Below are 25,441 nucleotides of genomic sequence, written 5' to 3'. Positions count from 1 at the left end.
GTAAAAGACTTACAAAAGGACCTATAACACAATAAGAACTCAATAAATATTCTGTAATTATTCCTTAGCATTGTCTTAAAAGGAAACAAGGCAAGGTTTAAAAACAAAAGGGTTCCCTTTAAATCTGTTCCTTAGGCCCCTAAGCTTCAAAGACTTTGGCCCAGAAAAGAGTCCTTCCTTGTTTGGGCAGAGCAGACAGCTCTTTGCTGAATTTACACACCACCCTCCCTAGCCTTGTCTCCACCTGCACCGTGCTGGCCCCATGCCCTTAGGACTGGATTTTGGTTATGACCTTCTGGCTGTTTTCTTGGGTATTCCCTCTTCTCTCTTCCAATCATTCTCTACTTTTCTTCAAACAATTTTCTCCAATACTCATTCCTCAATCACTTTTATTGAGCACATGTCTGTAGCCTAGGCACTGTAGTAGGAGCTGAGATGAGCTGCCTGAACCTCCTTTCAGGAATGAAGTACTTGCTGCCCTAGCTGTTAAGAGTGCTGATGGCAAAGTCCTTCGCTGTCAGTCCCTTTGGACTGCTGAAGAAAACTTCCTTTCTCAACTTCACATCTTCTTGTAGCAGCCAGCATTCAAAGACTGGTCAACTCAGCAGATAAAGGCCTGCCTGAGTCATTGTCTCAACTCAGGACAACTCTGCAGGGCTATCCAGCTCTAGAATGTGGGGCCTTCAATGCTGCTCAGCTTCTCGGACTGCTCAATCCTGGTGCTGGTCCCAGCAGCAAACCCAAATAAACATCCTGCATGATTTCTTCACACTGCTTCCCAGGAAACCCAACCTGTGGCAGGCACATAAGACACAAGGACGAGCAAGCCATGGTCTGGCCTTCTAGGCTAACAAGGCAAAGGGGGATTTACAACTTTAACAATGGCAAGTAGCTTATAACGGGGGAAGCACAAAATGCAATGAAGCCCACTTGGAGGAGGCAAGGTTGAAGGGAGTACACGCTCCAGGTTCAGGGACCCCGAGAGGCACTCCAGCCAGGTTGTGAACCCGGCCTGCCAGCCTGCTGGGATTTCCCCAGGTTCCATCATCCAGTCTGCATGTTCAGGCTGGTGCAGACCCATAAACTGATGATGCTAGAGATGTTTCTTATACCTGTGGATGGGCCAGACCCAGGCTTACTGAGTGGCTTTTACTAGAATTTTACATTCTAAAATGACAAATTAACCTGGGGCATAGTCAGCAAGGGTACATGGCACCTTTTCCCCTATTTCTAAATTCTAAAATTTGCCTGGAAAACAGTGAAATCTTAGCTTGACGTTAGCAGGGCAGCTCCAACCTCAGCAGTTGGAAAAACCAGTTTCCCAATGGTTGGGTTAAATGGGCTCTCCAGTCAGTGTGAAAGGAGTGGCTACTGTGATGGGCCGTCTGTGGTGACCAGGGGGCTTTCCACTTATACATGTCAAATTTCTCTGCCCTGTGCTTCCTGGAATGGAGTTGACATTGTCTATATTTTCCCTGAAGACAACTATCTTCTGCCAGCTCCCCTCTTCTCATCTCCAGAAGTTCACCATACCCCGAATGTAGTCGTTCTCATCTGCTACAATTCATTCACCCCAATTTTCTGAAGGCCTGATATATAGGCCTGTATTGTCATATACAGGCTCTTCCTGTTTTGTTCCTGAGTCATGACATTGGAAACCAACCTGAAAGAGCCCTTCTTGAGAGCCTGGCAGGGCTGAACAGTCCCAGAGACTGGAAACTTAACTCTCAGGAGGCAGCCTGAGCTATTAAAATTTTCCCTTCCTTTGAACCCAAACTTGTCTACCTCTGGAATCACTCAGAAAATTTGCTTTTCCCACAATAGTCCTTCAAATCAGACTGGCCACACTTTGTGAATCATATGCATAATGTGCTTGTCTGCTAATCCTCAATACAATCCTATCAAGAAACCAGGAAGAGGTATTCAAAAAGGTCAAGTGATTTCTTACACGCCTAGTATTTCTTAGTCTGGTGACTCCTATCACCAGTAATGGCACTGGGACTTGATCTTAGACCCAACTCCAATGTTCTTTGTACAAAGTCACCCACCTTCAAAAGAAGCAGATTCTGTCACAGAACCCTTCAGCTGTACTCCCGCTAACTCTAAGGACTTAGGGAACTCATGTCGGGATTCACAAACTAGTGTGAGGTGAAGGAGCTGAGCCTGGCAAACAGGTAGGCACAAATCCCATACCAGATGGCCCCTGACTGGCCCATCTGCAGGTCTGAGGTTGGCAGAAGCAATGGGGGCTGTGAGAAGCTCTTAGGAGCATGAGGGTTCACAAAGCCTCATAGTTAAAAGAATCTCTCCTGGGGACTTCTGAAAGGGAGTAAGAGAGGCTGAGGAGGCAGGCCTATTAGTGGCTCTTCTGCTGTTTTCATTCATCCATCACTGCCTGTTCTATGGTAAATCAGCAGAGACTTCCTGTCTTTCTTCTCATTTACTCCAAAAACAGGTTTCTCCCTCCCAGCTACCTGCACCATAATCTCACCAGCTGAGTTAACATCCCTTGGTTGAACTTTGTGACTATAATTCTCCACGATGCCAGCAAGTTCCTTCTGTTGACTGGTTTCCTTCATCACCACGGAGAGCAACACAATGTCTGTATGTTAGTGTCTTCTATATAGCAATTACATAGAGCAGCTGAGCCCTCGAGAAACAATATTTATAAATCATATTACCCTGTTAAAAATCCCACCCCACACTTAAGACTGCTTAATTTGAAAACAAAGTACTCTATTTCTTCCCATTAGACACCATTTTCAATTTCTTCCCAGACCCCTCTTTCTATACATGGTTAGAGGAAAAATAAAGAAACCACCCAAGCAAAACGGGGACAAAGACAGTTTCTCTTCAGACCCTTCTGAAGGTCCTGATCAAAGAAGCAAGGTGAGCCTGGGCCAGAGACCATGGGAGAAAGCAGATGACAAACCTTGTCTAAAGCTGCAGGATTACAGAATCAGTTCACTCTCTTAAGCCGTGAGGCTGAGGCCACACTACAGGGACCAGCACCACAGTGATGTAACACAACTGCCCTTCATCCAAACAGCCCAGCCCACCGCAAGCTCAGGCAGGTGATCTCTGAGCCCAGTGGCTTTAGATGTCTCCTTCCAGGGTCAAGGCTGGTGATGTTATAACGCCCTCCTTGTGATTGATACAAATGTCACAGGAGAATAATAAATCAGAGAGCCTACACCCCTTAACACATTGCAGCTCTGCCAGGGAACAGCAGAGATGAGGCAAGAAGATTTAATTTACACAGCAGCCACTTGGGGCCCAGTCAGAGCTGGGGCAGTGGGGGAAGCATAACCCCAGAGGGTACCCCCTACCCCTTCCACTTACAAGACCAGTCCTCACAGACCCTTAGATGGGGTTCCCTGGATTGTGCAGGAGAGATTTGGGATTAAGGCTGTCCCCAAAGTCAGGGGAGGTCCGTGGTCTGGAGATGGTTCCCTATATGGTAGCCCAGGGGTCTGAGGGACCAGTCCATGTCCTGGGCATAGCCCTCAGCTTGTTGGACCTAGAGAAAGCCCTCTCGGCGGAACTGTTCCTGGAGAAGGGCACGGTACTGGTCAAATCCCCCCTCAATCCGGGTGACGCCGCCTCCTTCGCACACCCACAACTCCTGGCACACCAGCCTGATGAAGCGCTCATCGTGGGATACCAGAATCACGCCACCCTGAAAGACAGGAGACCAGAGGCACTCAGGGGGTTGCAGGGCTCAGGAGTCCCAGGGCCTGGCCGGGAGTGGGCACTATGAAGACACACTCACCCTGAAATTGTTGAGAGCACGGCCAAGAGCCTCAATTGTCTCCATATCCAAGTGGTTTGTGGGTTCATCCAGAATGTAGAAGTTGGGGCTGAAAGGCAGAACCCAGAAAGGTGGATAGTTATGGGGAGCTGGAGAAATCATAAACTCTTCTGATATAAAGACAAAGAGAATCATTTTGTACTAGGCCAGAGGGAACAGGGAGGGCAAGAATTCTAGAAAGTAAGGCCTTACCAGGGCATAGTCATCTGAGCAAAGGCTACCCGGCTCTTCTGGCCCCCAGACAAGCTGGCAACAGGGCGCACAGCCAGTTCTCCAGAGATGCCATACCGGCCCAGCTGGTGGCGGTACTCCTCCTCAGGACGTCCTGGAAGAGGCACCATTCGATCATGGCCCAACTCCCTCCCTTCACTCTCTCCCCAGCCCCACCTTCAAATATCTCTGTCCCTATACCTAGACTTGGGTGAGCTGCTCAGCAGCTCCCCAAAGGAGGCCTAACTGTAGGCAATACCCTGAGCCTTTCTCCTGAACCCCAAGCCCTAACACACCAGGAAACTTGTGTGACAGCAGCTCCACAGCACTGACGTTCAGGTCCAGCTGGTCCACGTGGTGCTGGCTGAAGTAGCCAATCTTCAGATTCCTGCAGTCAGAAATGAAGGTGCAAGAGGGGATGAAAGGCAAGGACATAACGAGTGCAGCTGCAAGTGTAGGGGTAGTTCGAGAGTGAAGGCGTGGGCCCTACCGGTGAGCATGTCTGATGCCTCGAACAGGTGTTAGGTCCCCCATAAGCAGCTTCAGCATGGTAGACTTCCCAGCCCCATTCTCCCCAACCTATAAGAAGAAACATGAGAACTTTAGAGTGTACATGCATAGGACACAAAAGGAAAGGAAAGGAGAATTGGACTTGGGTAGTTCCAATGACTCTTTCAACTAAAATGTTTTTCAGAAACTGAAAAGAAAAATAAAGGGGGTAATAAATATGTAGAGACAGCCGAAACCGGTTGGCTCAGTAAATAGAGCTCATCGGCCTGCGGACTTAAAAGGTCCTGGGTTTGATTCCAGTAAAGGGCAGGTACCTTGGTTGCGAGCACATCCCCAGTAGGGTGTGTGCAAAAGGCAGCTGATAGATGACTCTCTCTTATCAATGTTTCTAAATCTTTATCCCTCCCCTTTCCTCTCTGTAAAAAATCAATAAAATATATTAAAAAAAATAAAAATAAATAAATATGTAGAGAACTTAATACTTGAGTACCTAGTAAGTGCTGGGGATTTAACTCTCCCAATAACTAAGTGAGGTAGACGCTATCTCCATTTTAAAGATGAGAAAATGGTTTAGTAACAAAGCTGGGAAATGGCAGAGTCGGGATCTGAATCTGACCCTGAAGCCTATACTTTCTCCTCTATGTTCCATGGTTTGAGAAAACTGAGAGCGGAGATGAGCAAAACAGAATACTGCTGCAAGTATTCATCAAGTACCACATGCTGTTCTTTTCACCTCTGCAGGGCAGACCTGTGAGGCTGGAACATGGCGACAGTATAAGTATAGCCCAGTCCTTGGCTCAGGCCTTGACTCCCATCCAGTGGATCTCTTCCCCCTGCAGCCCGAGGATCTGGGCCAACCCCCAGCATGTGCTGGGGTGGGAGAGTCCTAGCTCCTGCAACCGAGAAACAACAACCATACCACACAGATGCGGGATTCAAGATCAGCGGAGACGGAGAGACGGCTAAAGATGACGTGTTTAGGATCATAGTAGAAATCCACCTCATCTAGTTGCAGAATTGGTGGTGAGAACTTCTCAAACCCATCAGGGAACCTGTGGGAGGGAAGATGTGAATGAACAGTACTGCAGTGGCCAGAAACAAGAGCTTCCAACCAGCCCCTCTGGCCCAGCACTCACTTTATCACTACTTCCAACTCCTTGTCCACGGGTTTCAGTTCTGGCCTGAGGAAAGAGGGGCACTCTAGATTTATGACTTTTATTTGTCCCATCACATAAGAAATATATGCTCAGAGAAAACTTAGAAAAGCTTGTAGTCTCACCACCCAGATAACATTCTTATTTTCAAGTATAGTTTTGTACTACATAACAAGGTTAACAACAGACCGCATACATTAGGGTGGTTCCATAAGGTTATAATGAAGCAGAAAATTCCTATCACCCAGTGGCATCAGAGCCAAGTCATAATGTCATACCACAATGTCTGTAGTGATGATGGTAAAAATAAGCCCACTGCACTGCCAGCTGTATAAAATACAGCACATGTAATTATGTACAGCACATAATACTTGATAATGATAATAAATGACTATGCTACCTATTTATGTTCTTTTTGCTGTAAATATCCTGTGGCTACTATATCTCTCTCTTTTTAATACATATTTTTATTTATTTCATAGAAAGAGAGATCAATGATCAGAGAAAATCACTGTTCAGCTGCTTCCTGCATGCCCACTACTGGGGATCAAGCCCCCAATCCAGGCATATGCCCTTACCAGGAATTGAACAGTCCCTTCCTGGTTCATGGGCTGATGCTCAACCACTGAGCAACATCAGCTGGGCTTTTCTGTAACTTTTTTATGTTGAGTTACACAAATATTGTGTTACAAATGCCTACAGTATTCAGCATAACAACATGCCAAACAGACCTGTAGTCTGGGAGCGATGGGCTATAACATACTGCCTACGGTGTAGTAGGCTATACCATCTAGGTTTGTGCACTCTATAATGTTTGTACAATGACAAAATTGCCCAACAACACATCTCAGAATATATCCCTGCCATTAAGCAACACATGACTGTACATTCTTCTAGTTTACTAAATGCTGGAAAAATATAGAATTATTCTTTTTGTCCTTCTAGTTAACATGTCATGATGTATGTTTCAATGTCATAAAAATCCTAAGCTTTACGGTTTTAGGCTCTCCTACCACCAGCACTTCTAGTAAGATTATTTCAAGATTAGCAAAACAAAAACAAAACAAAATGATTTAACCTTCAATGTTCACCAACCTTAGTCATTAAGGCATGCAATCAAAACCACAATGAGCAAAAACCAAGATGGCAGCATAAGGTATACACCTGTATGTGCTGCCTCTCACAACCACACCAAATTTACAACTAAAAGACAAAATGTCTATCACCCAGAACCACAGGAAAGCTGGCTGAGTAGCAGTTCTATAACTAGAAGGAAAGAGAAAAGAGCACTGAGACTGGGTAGGACATGCACAGGTGTGGAAAAGCAGAGGTAAGGAGGCACGTGACTCATGCTGGCGACTGGGTGCACTGTTTTTTTTTTTTTCAATCAGAAGGGAGACACAAGCTCCCAACTGCTCTGAACTCCAGTTTCTGGCGAGACTCTGGGGACTCACACTCCTACAGGGAGAAGTGGGACTGTCTGTCATCAGGTGGGAAAGTGAGGGTGGCTCTCTTGCAGAAGTGTTTACTGAGCTGGGGCGTGGGATGCAGAAACTCGAAGATGTAGAGAGGGCTGACTGGCAGCCATCGCTGTTTGTCACGCCCTAGTGATTTCTTGGGACTCCGTCCAATTTACAATCCCACCCAAACTGTATGAAGTGGCTTTTGCATATGAATGGCCTGCCCTATCTAAGCTTAACCTAACAAACTGCAGCTGGGTCAGCTCCAAAACTTCCAAACCCCAAACAAAAAGTAGAAATCTGCAGATCTCACTGTAGCTCTTGCTGGTTGGCCTCAGACAGTAGCTGACCTGCACCTCCTTGGAGATCCAGGAGCCAGTGTACCTAGTGGTCAGTGTGAGACGACACCAGATTTCAACTCCTCACATCCATAAGTAACACACTCAAGAGGCAGATTCAATGAGCACCAAAGCTCCACTGAAGAAAGTCCTGCCCCATAAGGTATCTCCAGCACAGCAGTTCTTCCATTATAGACACAGTGGGTCTTCACAGCCAAATGGCCTGGAGGTCAATTCTTCCCAGTGTACCAACAGCAATCAAAGCTTAACTACAAGACTGTGCACTCAGCCCATAAAGGAGTGCACCAAGAGTGTCCATGTCAGGTGATTTGGGAGGCTGAACCACTGGGTCTCATACACAAAGCCACTCCATCAACACAGGGAAGCAGCCAAAATGCAGAGACAAAGAAACATGTCATGAATGAAAGAAATGGAGGAAAGCAAACTATTGGATAGAGTTCAAAACCATAGTTATAAGGTTACTCAAGAATCTTCTAGAAATCACTGAGGAACTTAGTGAGAACTTTAAGGATCTTAATGAGAATGCCAAAAAAGGAAAAGGATGGGTCAGAAATTAAGCATACATTGTCTGAAATAAAGAATATACAGAAACTCAACAGCAGACCAAAGGACCACAAGAATCAACCAAAGATTTGAAATATGAGGAAGCAAAAAACACCCAACCAGAAAAACAAAAAGAATAAAAAAATATGAAGATAGTGTAAGGAGCCTCTGGAACAACTTCAAGCATACCAACATCTGAATTATAGGGGTGCCAGAAGAATAGAGAGAGCAAGATACTGAAAACCTATTAGAAGAAATGACAGAAAAATTCCCTACCTGGTGAAAGAAATAGACTTACAAGTCCAGGAAGCGCAGAGAACCCCAAACAATAGGAATCCAAAGAGGACTACACCAAGACACATCATAATTAAAATGCCAAGGGCAAAAGACAAAGAGAGAATCTTGAAAGCAGCAAGAGAAAAACAGTTAGTTACTTACAAGAAGCACCCATTGTCAGCTGATTTCTCAACAGAAACTATGCAGGCCAGAAGGGAGTGGAAAGAAATATTCAAAGATGAACAGCAAGAACCTTCAATCAAGATTACTCTACCCAGCAAATTGAAGGTCAGATAAAGAGCTTCACAGATAAAAAACTAAAGGAGTTCATCACCACCAAACCAGGATTATATGAAATGCTGAAGGGTATTCTTTAAGAAGAGGGAGAAGAAGAAAAAGGAAAAGATAAAAATTTTGAACAACGAAGTGACAACAAATACATATCTATCAACAAGTGAATCTAAAAATTAAGTGAATAAAAAATCTGATGAACAGAATAAACTGGTGAATATAATAGAATCAGGGGCATAGAAAGGGTATGGACTGACAATTCTTGGGGGGAAGAGGGTGTGAGGGGTGTGGGAAGAGATTGGACAAAAATCTTACACCTATGGATGACGACAGTGGCGGGGGGGTAAGAGCATGGGGTGGTGGGGAATCAAGTGGAGGGGAGCTATGGGCTGGGGAGGGGAAGGAGGGGGGCAGAAGAACAATTGTAATAATCTGAACAATGAAGATTTATTTTAAAAAAATAAACCACAATGAGATAACATGCCACACCCACTAGGATAGCTAAAATTAAAGACAATAGCCAGCCAAGGTGGCTCAGTTGGTTGAGTGTGTGCACTGAAAGAAAAGGTTTGCCGTTGGTCCCAGGTCAGGGCACACACCTGGGCTGTGGGTTTGGGGCACATACAGAAGGCAACCCATTGATGTTTCTTTCTCTCTTGCCATTCCTCTCTAAACATGTCCTCATGTGAATAAAAAAATAAATAAAAAAAAAAGACAGCCTAGTGGGCATGACTCAGTGGTTCAGCTTTAGCCTATAAAGCAGAAGGTCATGGTTCGATTCTGGTCAGGGCACATGTCCAGTTGTGGGCTCAATCCACAGTGTGGGGCTTGCAGGAGGCAGCCGATAAATGATTTTCTCACATCAATGATGTTTCTATCTCTTTCTCCCTCTCCCTTCTTCTTTAAAATCAAGATTAAAAAAATATATATATATTTTTAAAAATATATATTTTATTGATTTTTTACAGAGGAAGAGAGAGGGATAGAGTTAGAAACATCGAAGAGAGAATCATTGATCAACTGCTTCTTGCACACCCCCTACTGGGGATATGCCCGCAACCAAGGTACATGTCCTTGACTGGAATCGAACCTGGGACCTTTCAGTCTGTAGGCCGATGCTCTATCCACTAGGCCAAACCGGTTTCGGCTATATATATATTTTTAAAGTTAAACATAGAATTACTATATAACCTAGCAATTCCACTCCTAGGTATGCATCCAAAAGAATAGAAAACATTTGTCCATATAACAACTAGTACATAAATGTTCATAGCAGCATTATTCATAAGGGCCAAAAGGAGAAAACATAAATGTCCATCAACTGATGACTCAATAAGCAAAATATCATATTATCCATACAATGGGATATTATCTGTCGTAAAAATGAAGTACTATGTGCTAGGACATAGATGACCCTCAAAAACATTATGCTAAGCCAAAGAAGCCAGACACAAGAGTCACATTGTATGATTCCATTTATATTAAATGTTAAGCATACACAAATATACACACAAAGAAAGCAGATTAGTGGTTACGAGGGCCAGGGGACAAGATTAACTCTTTGAGAACAGTATAAAACTTTACTTATAAGGGAGGAAATTCAAGTTGGTTTCTAGAAAAGGGGAGCCTATAATGAGAGGGCAAGGATGGTCTGCAAAAAGAGGCAAGAAATTAGGAGAACAGGAGCCAGGCCATGGGACATGTACTCACAGCTTCTCTAGCATCTTGAGTTTACTCTGTACTTGAGAGGCTCTGTTGGCGTTGTAGCGAAACCGGTCAATGAAAACCTGCGGGTGGATGAGTGCAGGCACAGGTCAGGCTCCCTTACTCCCTGCAACTCTAATACCCACGGGATGGGGCCCTCAGCCCTGCCGGCTCCGTCACCTGGATATGCTGGCGATACTGCTGCTGTGCCTCATATTCACGCTGCTGGTTGAGTAGTCGCTCCTGTTTGGTTTTGATAAAGGTCTCAAAGTCTCCCCGGTAACCATCTAGCCGCTGGCTGTGCAGGTGGATGATGTCTGTGGCTATGGCATTCAGGAAGTTTCGATCGTGGGAGACAACCAGAATTGTGGAGGGCCACGTCTGAGGGGTCACAGGACAGCAGGCCCAGTTTGGGAGGGCAGTCAGCTCCCCAGCCTCTAGGTGTTCTGCAGACTTCCCCCAAACTTACTCCAGCACTGATAGGCACTCACCTGCAGGTAATTCTCCAGCCACAGTATGGCCCTTATATCCAGCATGTTGGTGGGTTCTGGAAAAGTGCACACATTTGGGATTGAAGGGCTGGAGGTGTAAGGAACTTGAGTGTTGCCACCTTTCCCCACCTGAAGTTGGAGTGTCACATTTCAAACTTACCATCTAACAGCAGAAGATCTGGCCTATGGACAAGAATGCAAGGCTTGAGGTTTTAGGTCAGAGATCCATTGCAAACCCCTAAGTGCCAAGGCCCATCCTCCGTAATATCCATACACAGGCCCAGAAGACTCACCTAGCAAACAGGGCCCGGGCCAGAGCCAGTCTCATCCTCCAGCCACCTGAGAACTCCCTGAAGAAAGACAGAGCCGCGTGAGAGGCGGGTGCTCACCAGCACGGGGCAAGAGCCAAGGGTAACCACAGTCAAGAATGGCAAGGGCCACTCACCGGGTGGGCTGCCGCTGCATGTCAGGGGTAAAGCCAAGTCCAGCAAGAATGACTGATGCCCTAGAAGTGAAGAGCCCAGTTGGAACAGGTAACCGAAGGGAAAGGTGAAATGGGAAGAAAGGGGGAATTTCAAATACCTGGCAGGTGCCTTGTCAGCCTCAATCTCCTCCAATTTGGCATAGATTTCTGCCAGCTGTGCAGCTTCTGAGCCCTCAGCCCTGGGATGGAAATGGGGGGCAGAGCAATCAGCCTGAGTAGAGACAGTTCGAGAGGATATCCCGTACCCCATGCTATTGGAAAGCAGACCACTGGCTGGCTGCCTTTTTGCTGGGACAAGAACAGAGTACAGGAAGGACTTGCTCGCAGTATTGAGGGCCTTGGGCACAATGGAAGGAACAAGGGCTTGGGAGTGCTGGTTCTAAGCTCTCCTGCTCACTGGGATGGGCATGCCAATTTTGGACCATGACAGAATGGCGGGCACTCTGTGAAGGACAGCTGCTGCCGTCCTTCCCTAGCACGGAGCCTTCACCTGCCAGCAGCAACCTGGGCACCGAGCTCCCGCTCTCGCCGCAGGAGGTCTTCTCGCACAGTGTCACTCTCCAGCACACTCTGCAGGGCAGGGGTGTCATCTCCAGCAACCTCCTGCTCTACGTGCAGCAGGGAAATGTGGGAGGGAACTCGCAGGCTCCGGGTGGCCAGCATCTTCAACAGGGTAGTCTTCCCCAGCCCATTTCGGCCCACTAGCCCATAGCGGCGGCCCCACGCCAGGTTCACATCTGCACCAGCCAGCAGTACCCTGCGGGGCAGCAGGAAGAAGACAAAAGGGTGCTCTAGACATTGGTGTACTGCAACTTTAACAACAGAAACCTAACATTACTTTTAACCCCATTGAATCTCCCCAAATTCTCTTTAATTGGAAAAGAAAAGTATCACACCCCCCACCCCCCACTGCCACTCCCTCACCTGTCGCCAAAAGACACGTCAAAGTTCTCAATTCGCACATCGTAGGATTTGTTCTTGCCAGATGATTCCAACCGACTCTCCTTTCTGCTGCCTGCCTGGCTGGCTGATGCCTCTTCCAAGACTCTGTTAAAAGAATAAATGGATGGCTTTTGGCAACTCCCAGTAGAGACTGCTCTGTTCTCTTAACCCTTTTTGCTAAACTCACAGAGGATTGCTGGTCTTGAGTGTGTCCTTCTCTGAACGTTTCTCCTGCTTTGCCTTTAGCCGAGCCTCAGCCTTCTCCAGCTTCTTTGCATTCACTGTCTAAGGGTCCAAACAAAACCGTTTCACCCTAGGGTGTAGGCTCAGAGAGAGCACCTTAAATTAACCCTCCCAATTTATCCGCGATGAACAGAATTAAAGATTCAGAAATCCCCCAGGAAGATATTCCAGTATTTAGAAACAGTCAACTCCTCCCCAACCATACACAGCCCCTCCCTTTCATCCTCCTCCTCCTCCTCACCGAGGACTGTTCCCTCTTCAGCAGTCCTGGAAGGTTGGTGCCACAGTCTGTAGATGAGAAGAAAAGCAGTCACCTTCTCCCTGAGGGAAGGGAAACTAATATTTTGAGTAACTAATATAAACCAGACACAAAGCTGATAAGCAACTCCAACAAGAGCATGCAGTTGGTTAGTAAGTCACAAAGCAGGGGGTGGGGAGTGGGTGAACCCAAGTTTGTCCAGCTCCAAAGCCCATATGCTTCATACCATTGCCAAGAGCTTGGGGAGAACCCTCCAACCCTACTCCCTTCATCAATGGGCTCTTTTGCCTTCAGTAAAGACATCAACTAGCTTCTACAATCTTGTCCTATGGAAAAGAGGTGCCAGGAGTTCTGAGCTCCAGGAGGCAGGTGGCTGGGGCCTTGAGGCTGAGGAAAAGGAGAGGGTAGCTAGTTCAATATTCCCTCCTTTCTCACCGTAGTTCTCCGTCATCTTTGACAACTGGATGGGGGCGTCCAGCAGCACCTGGCTGTTTCCCTGGCTCTGTGGCTCGGCCCTACACGGCAGGGACGGCAAGCGCAGAGTTAGGGGTTGAGGAGAAAGCTCTTTGGCCATCAGACCTTATTCCCTCCTGCCCCCCGACCGTCCCCTTCCCATCTCCCCACAAGCCCCCCGGCCACGTACAGGCGTAGGGTGTTGTACATGCGCTGACACACGGCTCTGATGCCCGCGTCATCCTTGCTGTCCCCGGACACCTCTTGCAACAGTTCCCCCACAGCCTCCACCAGGTCGTCCACAGACTCGAAGTCCGCGCTGCCGCTGTGCAACACGCCTGGGCGGGGCGGGGCAGGTCGAGGCACACACGGGGTAAGGTGGACACACAAGGAGTTTAACCCCGGAACCGCGACCCGAGAGCCTGGCCTCCGGACCTGTCCCGCCCTCGGGACAAGAGGTCACGCAGAGGCCAGACCCAGCCGCGGCCCCGGCCCTGCCCTCCCTTAGCCTTTCCCACCCGACTTCCACTTTGGCCCCCCCAGCACGCTGATTCGGTTGGGCTCACCGGTTACGTAGTCGAAGACCTGTCCGTCAATTTCGGGAAACTCGCTCCGCAGGATTTCAGCGCAAGTCGCCATGTTACAGCCCGGCTCCCTTCCGCGCAGCCGCGGTGAGACCCCGGCCGAGGCCCACCCCTGCCCTTCCCCCCGAAAGCCCGTCCCTCCTCTCACGGCGCATGCGCAGTGGTGACCTAAGTAACGCGTGGATTGCGCGGAACCCGGTGGGCGGGGTCGAAAAGACGCGTGCGCGAGCACCGGTGTCTACGCCAGAGCTTTCTGCGCTTGCGCAATGCCTTTTCCGCTCGTGCGGCCTCGGGCCTTCTGGGAGGTGGCTTCCGGAAGGCGGAGAACTCGAATGCCAAAGGTTCGGCGGGTGGGGACCGCCGGAAGACCCGCGGTGGCTGAAGCGCTTCATATTGGACTTGCTAGTCTAAACGCCTGAGCCAGGCTGACTCACGCTGGTTCCTGAGCTTTCAGACTCTGCTCTCTTAATCCTTTTTGCTAAATTCTCAGAGGAGTTCTGTGCAGGCGCGGTTACTATGTTTCCCAACCTCGGCCTGGAAGTTCGCCTGCTCTGCTCGCGTCTGGCAGCGCAATACAAGTTATGCCTATCCCACCACCCCAGGGCACAGCCTCACTCTGCCAAGGGGCAAGGAAACCAGGTGGAGAAAACCAGATGGACAACACGGCCTGTGTAAATTCATTGGTATGTGTTCTCTAAGTCTACCTAAACCCAAAGCAGACTTCTCTGCAGCCTGAATGTACTTCCTTTCCCGGATTCTCTCAGAAATTAATGATGCTACTGCGTTACATTTACTGTAAAATTTAAAGTGAATACTCTTCCAACCCTGCTGTAAAATTGTCACCTAAAATTACATTATTAATTCATCCTTGTGAGGAATCAGTCAATCCTGATATTTAAAATAAAGCTATAGAAGCTATTAAGCTTCTAAATCTAATAACCACTTTATAGGAAACATTGGGAAATAGAAATTCTGAGGGGGAAACTATGTACTGTACAGAAATAGCTGGTTTCTTCAACATTGCAAGAGCCGAGGAGAACCTGTGGTTTATAAAATTTAAGAAGCATTCCCCTACTATAATGGACCTTGTTTGGATCCAGATGCAAACTAAAAATTTGCCGAAGCCCGTTTGGCTCTGGTAGAGCGTGGGTCTGCGGACTGAAAGGTCCCAGGTTCGATTCCGGTCAAGGGCATGTACCGTGGTTGCAGGCACATCCCCAGGAGGGGGTGTGCAAGAAGCAGCTGGTCCATGTTTCTCTCTTGTAGACGTTTCTACAATAGCTTTCTATCTCTCTCCCTTCCTCTCTGTAAAATATCAATAAAATATATTTTAAAAATTTTTTATAGGACACTTGAATTAAGTATGAACACAGATTGGACATGACATCAGTGAATGGGCCATGAGTTGATAATTGTTGAAATTGGATGATGGGACATGAGCGTTCATTATATTTTGCTACTTGTTTTTTTGAAACTTTCTAGATTTTTTAGGTTAAAAAAGGCTGAAACCAAGCAAGAAAAACTGGTGGAAGGCGAATCTGCTCCTTTATCTGCCTAAAGCTAGGAGTAAATTAGAGAAAGAATCTCTACCCTTAGGGAACTGGGGCCGGGTGGGGCTGCTGGCCCTAGGAAACTGTTTTCTTTTCAGAGGAGTCAGGAGACCTGGGGTGAACACAAATTAGGATTAGGGACTGGGTGGCCTTGGAGGGGCCTAACAATTGAGACCAAGACAAGGGAAGAAGCCTTGAAAGGTCAAAACCGAAAATTGTACTCAAAGCAGTCAGTGTAAGACATGGGAAGAGCAGTCCCACCAGTCCCCATCCCCACTGCATCAACACAGCCAGCTCCTTCACTCTACAGTTTATTGGGTCTATAACTGGACAAAGTCACACGTGTACAAAATGAAGCTCACACTATCCCAAAGCAGAACAGGGATTGAGGGCTAGGGATCCATTCCTAGCTGTTGGGGGAGCTCTGAGGTGAAGGGCAACCAACCCTCCCACTTGAGAGTGTGGCCACAGGGGAGGGGAGGAGAAGCCCATCTGACTTTGGTCACAGAACTCATCGGGCCTGGCAATGGGCCAGGACAGACAGACGGATGGAGAAGCAGGAGCCCCGGAGACCACCTTGCCCAGGGAGCCCAGGGACAGCTCCACCAGTCCTACTTGCGATGTGGTTGGTCCAGACCTAGACTCAGGGGCTGGTGCAAAGGAAAGGCAGCAAAGCAGGAGGGATGAGACACTGATGTGTGGTGGCTGGGGCACTTGGACTTGTGGAAGAGGGTGGGTGGGTGGGGAGGCGGGCTAGCTGCCACTAGGCAGCTAGCAGCGTGTCTCATAAATGCCACTTCGGCCAATGTAGCGCACCCATTTGATGACATCATGGTCGCTGTAGTTCAGCTTCGGTTCAAACACCTTCAAGTAGCGCACCTTGAGGCCAGAGGGTGCGAATGGCACCTGGGCAAGGGGACAGCTCCAGTTAGGAAAGTGGCCTTCCAGTCACTCTCTCTCTTCTGGGAAGTTCTGTAGCTCCGCCCTACCTTTATCTCTTTACTACTGGTGACTGAATGATTAGTGTCCTGAAAGAAGTTGGGGTAGTGAGGGGGTCCTCCTAAAGGTTACTAAAGAATAAAGCATATCTAAGAGTTTAAAGTTAGGCCCTGCCTGTGATAACCTGAATAAATTCTTTTAATCTGCAGAAAGCAGCAACCAAAGACCTGACTTAGAACATCTCAATATTATGGACTTAAAAAATAAGGTGGAGAAAATTGTATGTCTAACATAATTTGCACAAAGCAAGGTCAGCTCATTTTTTTGTTTGTTAAGTAAACTTTGTGTCTTATTTGGCATTCCAGCAATCTAAAGCTTTCTAAAGAATTATTTTACAATAAGCCTAAAGAAGGTAAAGATTTTGGTTAGTGTGAATAGCAATTTCTAGTTGGAAGCCTGAAAGGGGAAGAAATGGATCTATGAATTAAAGTCACTTCCCTTCTCAAGGCCTCAGTTTGCTTATCGCAGGAAGTAGGTATAGAGGTTGACCTGAATGACTTCCAAGATCTTTCCCAGCATACCCTGCTATGGCTCCACGCCCCTCTCCCGCCATACCTCAAAGTTCATGGAAATGGGGGGTCGAGCCCACTTCTTCTTGTCATTGGTGGGCAGCAGCTCAATCTCTGCGCTGATCTGCGATTCCTTCATGCCTGCCATGCGCTTGATCCTAGGAACACAGGAGCAATGGGCAGCAAGTGCCACTGGAAGCTTGGAGAAATTTTGAAGGGGGTGGGGAGGAAAGAACCCAGCAGCTTGTGGGAGGTGCTAGGACAAGAAAATTGATTACCACTTGCTATGGAACCTTGGGTCTGCTATTTCTGCTGAGATAGATGGTCGTGCCATCCCTTACTGTTTACTTCACAGACATAAGAAAATGTTAAAGCATCCTGATAAATAAATGTAGGCATGCACCCAAGTGCAAACAGGTGGCACACTCACATAGGTATAGGTTGAGAGCAAACAGAAGCTCCTGGAGAAGCAAATAGGCAGTCCAACTCCCTTCCCCCCCAAAAAACACATACACACTCAGAGGACGAACAGTAAAACTGAGTAAGAGGGTACACTGAGGCTTCTTAAGCCCTGTTGTGGCCTCATGAAGGAAAGACTCACTTCCACACGATGGCGTTCTCACTGGCCTTGTACTTGGCCTTCCCCTTCATGCAGATCACCTGCACCCCACTTGTGTTCAGTGGGGTTGGGATCCTCACCTAGAAGTAACACACCTGTCAGGAAGCTCTGTCAAGCCCTGACATCAGCTGCCTTCATTCCTGAAGACAAGTGCTTCTTCCTCCCCAAGTCCCTGTCCTCACCTCAATCTTCTGAGCCAGGAGTGAGGGCTTGAAGTTGGACTTGATGACCACCTTGACCTCAAGCTTGGTGCGCCCCACTTCCCGCACCAGTGGGATCACCCGGAAAGGAAGGATGATGTCCTTGGTGGTGCGGTACCTTTAGAAGTAGAGAGCAAGGTTGGCATAGCAGAGTCTGTCCTCTTCCCTCTCCCCACTTTTCGCCCTTGCCTCCTCACATCCTAGCGGCACCTCATGAGCTCAAACTCTCCATCTGGTGGGATGAAGCTGATGCTGCGTTCAGAGTCAAACTTGCTGAGTCGCACACACTGGTGGAAGGTGCAGTCATCGATGGCAATTGATTGCTTCCCGCTGCAAAAAGGGGCTCAGTGTCATCAGTACAGCAGTGTGGCAGGAGAGATTTAGGCTGGGAGGCTGCCCCACCCCACCCACAAAGGCTGTCAGAGCCGGGTGAGGTTCCCACTATACACTATCAAAAGCTATCAGGAATATTCCTGATAGCTTTTGATAGTGTAATACATTCAACAATAAAGATTAAAAAAAAAAAAAAAAGCTGTCAGAATACAGCTTTCTGACTTAAGGATCCCTGCCCCAGAATTAGGGGTCAGTGGAAGCTTTGCAAGCTCATCTCTTGAGAGCTCTGCTGCTTAGGACCTAGCGGTTTCAGGTACACTGGGCAGAGGCCAGCAGTATATACAGAAAAGCCTTGGTTCTGGGGACCATATAAAGGGGCTTACTCTCTGAGTAGGATGAGGGCAATCCCCTCTTCTCTCTTAAGCACAGATGTCAAGAGCAATTAGCCAAGTACATCCTTGGGAAGAGGGAGTTTGTATTACTGCAGAAATGATGTCCAGAAAGAATTTGTGATTTACCATGCCCCCTCTGCCCTCCAATTGCCACCCTTTCCCACCAGCTCCCCTGCCTCAGGCACCTCTTGCTTGTTTCATCAGCTGTGCCTTTGCCCTGCTTCTCAATTACAATCTTGTCATTCATCCCAAACTTGCACTCAGGCATGCCACTCAGGTAGCTCTTCATCACCACCCGCCCGGACACATGGGCGCTCAGCACCTGCCCTGGTGATGGACAGACAAATGGAAAAGCTGAGTCAGGACCAGGACCTTACCCCCGCCCCCCCGCAACCTTTATCATGAGGGGGCTCTCACCCTGCGGGGACATGAGCAGGTTCACACTTTCCAGCACATCCAGGAAGAGCTCGTTCCGGCGATACTTGATGCCCTCCCGCCGCCAGCCAATCTGCCCAGTCACCTGGCTGGTGATCTGGGATTGTTCCTCTTTTGTCTACATGGAAATAGAGACAAACAGCAATGGCCTCACTCCTCTCCACTGTCAATCATCCTGTCTCTGTCCCCACTCCATCCTCATCCCTCTTTCCTTTTAGGCCCCGCCCTGAAACCCATCTTCCCCCAGAGGCCCAGTGGGGCAGGACCTGAAGAAAGGGAGCGAAGCTGCAAGGGTAGAAGTTGAGGGAATACCTTACCTGATGCTGGAGGCCACAGGGTCAATGTGGAGCCCACAGGAAGCCGTAGGGGAGCGCAGATGGGGAGAAACAGGCAGAAAAGAAGGCTATGAGGCCTGGATCCCAGAGGAGGGTCCGAACTCTCTCCTCCTGAGGAACCAAGGCCTCCAGAGCAACCCCCATTCTTCCTTCCCCCGGTGCAGAAGGAAACTGCTTGATCTGTATTCCCAGTAACAGAGATGCTGAGTCAGTTGCATCTCGGTTGGGAGAGGGCCACATGGGAAAATAAGCCTGCAGTCATGGCAGAAAGATCAGAGCAGCACTTCCTGTTAGAGGCAGCTGCATGAATCAGCTAGGACACGGCTCAGGGGCCAGCTGGGACGAAGGGGTTGGCCTCCGCCAGGACTGTGGCTGTATAATTCCAATACCTGGCTCTTGATGCCCTGCTGGGTAATGAAGGTTTTCAGTGCGCCTGTCTCTGAGTTCTGTGGATAGCCGAAGTCCAGGATCTCTGCAAAAGGAAGGGAACCATCAGATCCTGGAGAAAGCTGAAGGTCCCTTCATTCCTGTCCCTTCCGTGGCCCAGACATGTCTGGCCAGCACAGCCCCAGAAGAGTGTGGGATCACCTATAGTAGTCTTAGAACTTTGTAGTATTACTCTGGGATTTATGCTTTGTAAGAAAATGTCAGATTTTGCCCTGGCTGGTATGGCTCAGTTGGTAGAGCATCATCCTGTGCACCAAAAGGTCCCTGGTTCAATTCCTGGTCAGGGAACATGCCCAGGTTCTGGGCTCAGTCCCTGGGGCTGGGATGCATATGATAGGCTACCGATCAATGTTTCTTTCTCACATTTATGTTTCTCTCTCTCTCTCCTCCCTTCCTCTCTGTAAAATGTCAGATTTTATCAAATGGAGAAAATCAGTAGAAGCGTCATGTGGTCAGTGGGTGAAAGGTCAAGAAGCACTGAGCCTTAGAAAATTCTGTTCACTTAAATCATACCCTACAGAGGAGCCAAGGTAACAATGTAATGCACTTGAGGGGCCTATAATACCTCACCCTCCTCCAGGCTCTGAGGCACGTGTTGAAATGGAAAGCTGAGAGGACAGTCATGAACTAAGGCCCAAACCACAAAGGTAAAAGAGGGGAAAAAGTGCTTACTGCAGGAGTCCCAGCCACCAAATCCCAGACAGGTTCTCAGCCGAAAGACCTCCTCTACTCACTAGCGCCTATTTCTGTGTTCTACTTCAGAGCAGACTTTAGGTCTGGATTTGGACTAGCCTTCTCGGGGCTAGGAAAGGAAGTTCAGAAGGCACTGGAGCTTCAGACCTGCTCCCATCTCAAGGCCAGACCCAGTCAGGTTCACCCCCACCCTAGGCCCGCCACTCTGCCCGTCTCACCATCCAGCAGCTCATATATGAGCACAAAATTGTTCTTGATGTTCTCCTCGCTTATCTTGCCAAAGTAGGCAGCCATTACGTCACACATCTTATAGAGGAATTCGAAGACCATGGCAGCATTGACATTCTGCTTGGTGACAGCTGCCAGCCAGATGTTAGACCGCTTAACATGGAAGAAGCTGGTGCGAGCGATGTTGGTGACGGGGCTGCGCACCTGTTGCCGAGCATGAATAACATTGACCCGAAAAGCGTCCACCGCGTTCCTCCTGAGGAAAAAGGGTAGACGGGCTGCTCAGCACTCAGGCAAGCCTCACTGTACAGGGACCAATCACAGCTACTAACAGCATCCCCACTTCCCTGCAGAATTCTGACACATACTCTAAAGTGCCATGTTAGGAAGACAGGTGTAACCTGAATAAAGTGAGGTCCATCAAGTTCAGGGATGCCTCCAATTTCCCTGCTGCCACTGCTCTAGCTTCTCGGTGAGCTCCAGGCCATGAGAAAGAGACCCAGTCTTCCCACTAGTAAGCCCATCAGTGGGGAAGGCTGGCTTCCCAACAAGTTAGACAAAGCCAGCATGACTTCAGAGAAGGTTCTGCTCTACTGAGGGAGAAGCACCGAGGAGCTGTGGAGCCGGGCCACCCATTTCTGTCTGGGATCCAATTCCAGGGCAAGCTCAGGGAATGAAAAAGGATGAAGAAAACAAGGATGAGGGGCAGGACACCCCACCCTCCAGTACCTGGGCGGCAGCTTAACAGGCTGCTTACCTATTGCTACAGCAGCCAATGAGATGGGATGAGAGAAATGACGCCAGCAAGAAGAGGAGAGTGACAGCAACGAGAGAGAGGGTTAGACACACAACACACTGGGGTAGGCAGCACACACCATGAGGTAAAAACAGACAAATAACAGGCAAGGGGTGGAGAGCGCAACAAGGCATGCAAGATGTGTACGTCCTGGCCTTGGCTTAACCAGGTCCATGCAGGGCCAGAGCAGGGTGTGGATGGTGTAGCCAGCAGGCTCAGGCAATCCAGGTATTGCCACATCTTTAGCTCATGTCCCACCACCAGCCAATGGAAAAATAGACACAAAGGCCACACCAGTCCATCAGCCTGGGAGCCAAAAGCCAACGAGCTAGGGTACTGCAGCTAGCCCATTCTTTGACTGTCTATCCCAAGATCTTTGAGGAAGAAAAACAGGGCCTAAAAAAAACAAACCAGAGGAGCCTAACCTCATTAGAGCTGCTCACTCAGGAAAGAACAGTAGCATGCAGGATGGGGCAGAATGAGAAGCAAGGCCGTGCCCACTTGTTAAGGTCTGCGGGACCCAGAACAAGAAGCCATTCTGGGTCTACTCTGAGAGGCCAGAAAGGGCATGGCCTCCCTGACCCAGGGAGGGCCTCAGTGCTCACACTCTCTCCTCCAAGAATGGCCAAGAGGAACTGAAAACAGCTAAGTCAGCAGCCTGCCTCTTTCTGAGAAAGGGAGTGGAAGAGGATTTGGCAGCTGGAGAGGCTTTCAAAAGAATCCAGTGAAGACTCGCATCATGAGAAGGGCTTTTGAAGGCAGGACTTAGATGGATTAGTACCTCCAGCCTGGCCACTAACTCCACCCAGAAGACACGTCTCCCTCCTCCTCAAAGGAGGAATAAACCAGCCCAGGCAAAAGCACTCATCCCAGCAACCAGGTCTGTCACTAAGGGAAACAGGAGGCAGGAAAGGCAGAATTCCACCGGTCTCACCTGTGGGCCAGCAGCTGGGAGCCAGACCAATACTACCAGACCTCATGGGAGCCAGGCTGTACATGCTTAGCTTCCATGATGCAGCAGGGGGTGGTGGTGGGGTGGGAGTGGTCCAAGTCAAGTGACTGATAGGAACAGACCTGATCTTGCATGCTGGGGAGGAGGGATGGAAGGTGGGGCGCAGCTGGTTCAGCCAGGGGACTCACCCGATGTCATCTCGGTAGACCCGGGAGATGAGCACCTCCCCCTTGTGATTATAGATGAATAAGCCTCCAATCATGGCGGCAGCTCAGTCTCCACAGCCCATTGCTCTGAGAACAGACCTAGGAAAGGCAGAGGCAGGGTAAGGGAAGGCCTCAGAACCCTTGCCCACATCCACTGTGGGGCTGTGCAGGTCACAATGTGCTTTTTTTCCCTGACTCAACCCAGCAAGTGACCCTGCAGCCCTTGGCAGGCATGCTCCTCCCCTTAGCCAGGCTCCAGTTCCTGTTTATCCCACATTGGTCGGGAGAAAGAAATGGTGAGGGACTTGGGCCCAGGATACTAAGGCCATTTTGATCCTCCCTTTTCTGGGGCTGAGCCCAGAGAGTAGCCCCTCCCCCTCTTCACAGAACTGAGCTCAGCGAGAATCCTTTTCCGCCCCTTCCTGTGCAGACTCTCGCCAGGGAGTCCACGGGAAGGCCTGCCTGTGGCTGCACGAATGGTGGCAGGAATTACTGCCCTGGGTTCAGGCCTGGGGCTCAGAGAGCACCAAGTCTCAGTCTCCACTACCCTTCTGAGAAGGGGCAGGGCCTGAATCTCAGGCTAATTCACTGAAAGCTAAACATTCCAGGAAAGGGTGTGCAAGGGGTGTGGGGGTGGGGAGGAAAGGAAGCCTTAGGCCCTGACTTAGATCCCCAAGTGTGGCTCCAACCTCCTCCAGGCAGTCAGATAAGCAGGCAAAAGAGCAGAGTAGAAAGGTCCCAGCCCTGACAGACTACACTTCTACGACCCAAGCTGCTTAGTAGTAGTTATTTTTGGCAAGCACCCCTCCTTTCAAAAAGGGAGGCTCCCTCTCAGCTCCCCAGTACAATAAAAAATAGGGTGGGAGGGGGAGGGGGAGGAGGAGGCGGGATGCAGGTACATAAGTGGAAATTCTGTTATTCCAGGCCCATGTCTGACCTGGGTGCCGCCTACCTGTGAGGGGCAGGATGCCCCAACTATCCAAATTATCTGGGTCAAACTAACGTAGGCTGTTTGCAAGGGCAAAAAGGGTTTGTTTAGTTCTAGATTTCCTGGATTAGCCCTGGTATTAATTTCACAGGGGGGTCATTTAGCAAGACTTTTTTTTTAAACTGTAAAGTAAAGCCTATTCCTACGGCCACCAGGGTCTCCCAGACTCAGCGAGAGGTCAGTCTCCGAAGGTGCTGGGCACAACCCATGCCTCAGTCCCTAAGGGTCCAGGGGAGAGAGAGAGGAAAGGCAAGATGGAGGTAGAGCCTGGGCCAGGAACCGAGTCCACAGGTATCCAGGCTTCGGGAGGGAGCTCGGGCCGCAGACAGGTATTGACTTCAGCGGGAGACCTGGCGGCGGCGGCGGCGGGCAGAATCCTCAGCCCTCTCGCCAGGTGAGCCCACAGCAGCGGCGGGGCTGGTGGGGCGCCCAGGGCAAGAGTTCGAGGATGGCAAAGGTCAGGGCTTTGGAGAGGAAAAACACGGCAGGGGGAGCCTGGCCGCGGTGTGTAGAGGACGCCGGGGAGACGGAGCCTGCTTTGGGGTTCAGGTGCGGAGGCAATGAGGGGGTGGATGGTGGGCTTCTGCCCCGGGAAGGAAGACATCGCGGGGAAAGATGGATCCGCGGGGTGCGGCGCTGTCACGGGCCTGAGGAATGAGAGCCCCAGGCTGTCACTCAGCGGGGAGGAGGGGGTGGGAGGCCTGTCACGGTCCCAGGAGGCGGCCCGGGGGGTGTCACTGTCGGAGGAGATAGTGAAGCAGCCCTGGCCCCGGGGGTGTGGGGGTGGGGGAGGCGCCGCGGGGTAGGGGTGCTGTCACCGCCCCAGGGAGGGGGCGCCGCGCGGGGTGCCTGCCCTGGGAGGGTTCCAGGAGATCTCCCTCTCCAGGAAGGCGCCGGGCGGGTGAGGTGGAGGGCGCGCTCCCCGAGCCCGTCCTGCAGCCGCGCCCCGGGCGACTCCACCCGCCGCCGTCAGCTCCTCTGGGACCTAAAAGGCTGAGGCCACTCCCGGGTGTGGGCAGCTTCCCGCCTACCCTGTGCGCGGGGAAGGGCAACGCTGCAGTTTGGGCAAGGCGTCCTCCTTCCTCCCGTGAGGCCTGATCCCGAGCTCACCTGGTGTCCGCGGCCCGCTCTGCTCCGCCCGCCCGGCCACTCTCCGGATCCCAAGATGTCCGCCCGCCCCCTGCTCGCCTGCCCGCTGCCTCGGCTTTCACCGCAGTGCCGCGGCCCCGCCCCGGCCCCGGCCGCGCCTGCGCGTGCGCCTCGGGCTCCCGCACGGACTACAAGTCCCGTCAGGCCCTCCGGCTTTCTCGCTTACAATGTTAAGCTCTCTAGATGTAGCAAAACTACAACTGCCGACTGCCTTCGAGAACCTTCGAACGGGAGTGTAGGGGTTCCTTGGGGAGAGGGCTAGGAGTGGCCTTACCCAGCCTTAGCCGAAAGGCACAACCCAGCCTATCCGATTCCGCTCACGACCTTTCCCCCTTCCCTCCCACTGAGCATTCTGGGAATTGTAGTCTCTGGAGTCCCTCCAGTTCCTATTTCAATGTTTCTGAGAGCCTCAGAGGATTGCTACCATTAGAAGTCCGTCTGTTAAGTCTTGCATCGTTGTAGGCCTTTCGTGACTCCAGAGTCCGAGGACTGGCTGTCCTCACTTTCCATACAACACACCACTTGGCAGTAGAAGTGTTTGTGCTGAATTTACTGCTTTCTAACACCACCTCTGACTCTCCGAAATTTTAATTTTTCATTGTATATATTTGCCAGACATAAGCCTTTCTCCAGGGATCAAGACCCAAGGAAAGGAACAGGAAGTGAAGAGGCAAATACTCGGCAGAACCTAGATAAAGCTTTTCAAGACTATGTCCATGTTCCTACTTCATCTATACCTATGTTACTGTCAGTTCCTCAAGGCCAGAACATGTGTGTCTTCTAATGAGAGGCAGATATGTTGTTTAGAAAACCATTGGTGGCATGGGATTTGAAAT

General features: G+C 49.7%; 2 protein-coding genes across 6 annotated transcripts; both read right to left on the bottom strand.

Moving 5' to 3' along the window:
- Nucleotides 1–2,053: 2,053 nt before the first annotated feature.
- Nucleotides 2,054–13,932, bottom strand: ABCF3 (ATP binding cassette subfamily F member 3). Of its 2 annotated transcripts, XM_036447492.2 has the most exons (21): nucleotides 13,757–13,932; nucleotides 13,381–13,528; nucleotides 13,173–13,252; nucleotides 12,720–12,766; nucleotides 12,423–12,520; nucleotides 12,218–12,340; nucleotides 11,784–12,050; nucleotides 11,392–11,472; nucleotides 11,255–11,314; nucleotides 11,103–11,159; nucleotides 10,970–10,992; nucleotides 10,810–10,865; nucleotides 10,499–10,699; nucleotides 10,325–10,401; nucleotides 5,668–5,712; nucleotides 5,451–5,583; nucleotides 4,512–4,600; nucleotides 4,318–4,409; nucleotides 4,004–4,136; nucleotides 3,773–3,860; nucleotides 2,054–3,679 (listed from the first exon to the last, which is right to left on the bottom strand). In XM_036447492.2, the coding sequence occupies exons 1-21, from the start codon at nucleotides 13,827–13,829 to the stop codon at nucleotides 3,521–3,523; spliced, it is 2,130 nt and encodes a 709-aa protein (XP_036303385.1). In that variant the 5' UTR covers nucleotides 13,830–13,932; the 3' UTR covers nucleotides 2,054–3,520. The 2 variants fall into 2 exon arrangements, with proteins under 2 accessions (XP_036303385.1, XP_036303386.1); XM_036447493.2 differs by lacking the exons at nucleotides 13,381–13,528; nucleotides 13,757–13,932 and adding an exon at nucleotides 12,964–13,063.
- Nucleotides 13,933–15,624: 1,692 nt separating this feature from the next.
- On the bottom strand, nucleotides 15,625–24,724 carry AP2M1 (adaptor related protein complex 2 subunit mu 1). Of its 4 annotated transcripts, XM_036447500.2 has the most exons (13): nucleotides 24,567–24,724; nucleotides 22,451–22,567; nucleotides 21,272–21,277; nucleotides 20,505–20,770; nucleotides 19,536–19,618; nucleotides 19,129–19,134; nucleotides 18,794–18,929; nucleotides 18,562–18,703; nucleotides 17,862–17,981; nucleotides 17,634–17,769; nucleotides 17,434–17,531; nucleotides 16,879–16,990; nucleotides 15,625–16,230 (listed from the first exon to the last, which is right to left on the bottom strand). In XM_036447500.2, exons 2-13 carry the CDS (start codon nucleotides 22,522–22,524, stop codon nucleotides 16,096–16,098), a joined length of 1,314 nt encoding a protein of 437 aa, XP_036303393.1. In that variant the 5' UTR covers nucleotides 22,525–22,567; nucleotides 24,567–24,724; the 3' UTR covers nucleotides 15,625–16,095. The 4 variants fall into 4 exon arrangements, with proteins under 4 accessions (XP_036303393.1, XP_036303395.1, XP_036303394.1 ...); XM_036447502.2 differs by lacking the exon at nucleotides 19,129–19,134; XM_036447501.2 differs by lacking the exon at nucleotides 21,272–21,277.
- Between the last annotated feature and the right edge of the window lie 717 nt (nucleotides 24,725–25,441).

This window comes from Pipistrellus kuhlii, unplaced genomic scaffold, assembly GCF_014108245.1.
Source record: "Pipistrellus kuhlii isolate mPipKuh1 unplaced genomic scaffold, mPipKuh1.p scaffold_m20_p_2, whole genome shotgun sequence".
Lineage (NCBI taxonomy): Eukaryota > Metazoa > Chordata > Mammalia > Chiroptera > Vespertilionidae > Pipistrellus > Pipistrellus kuhlii.
The sequence above is the reverse complement of the archived record's forward strand: the minus strand, read 5'-3'. Positions and strand labels throughout refer to the sequence as shown.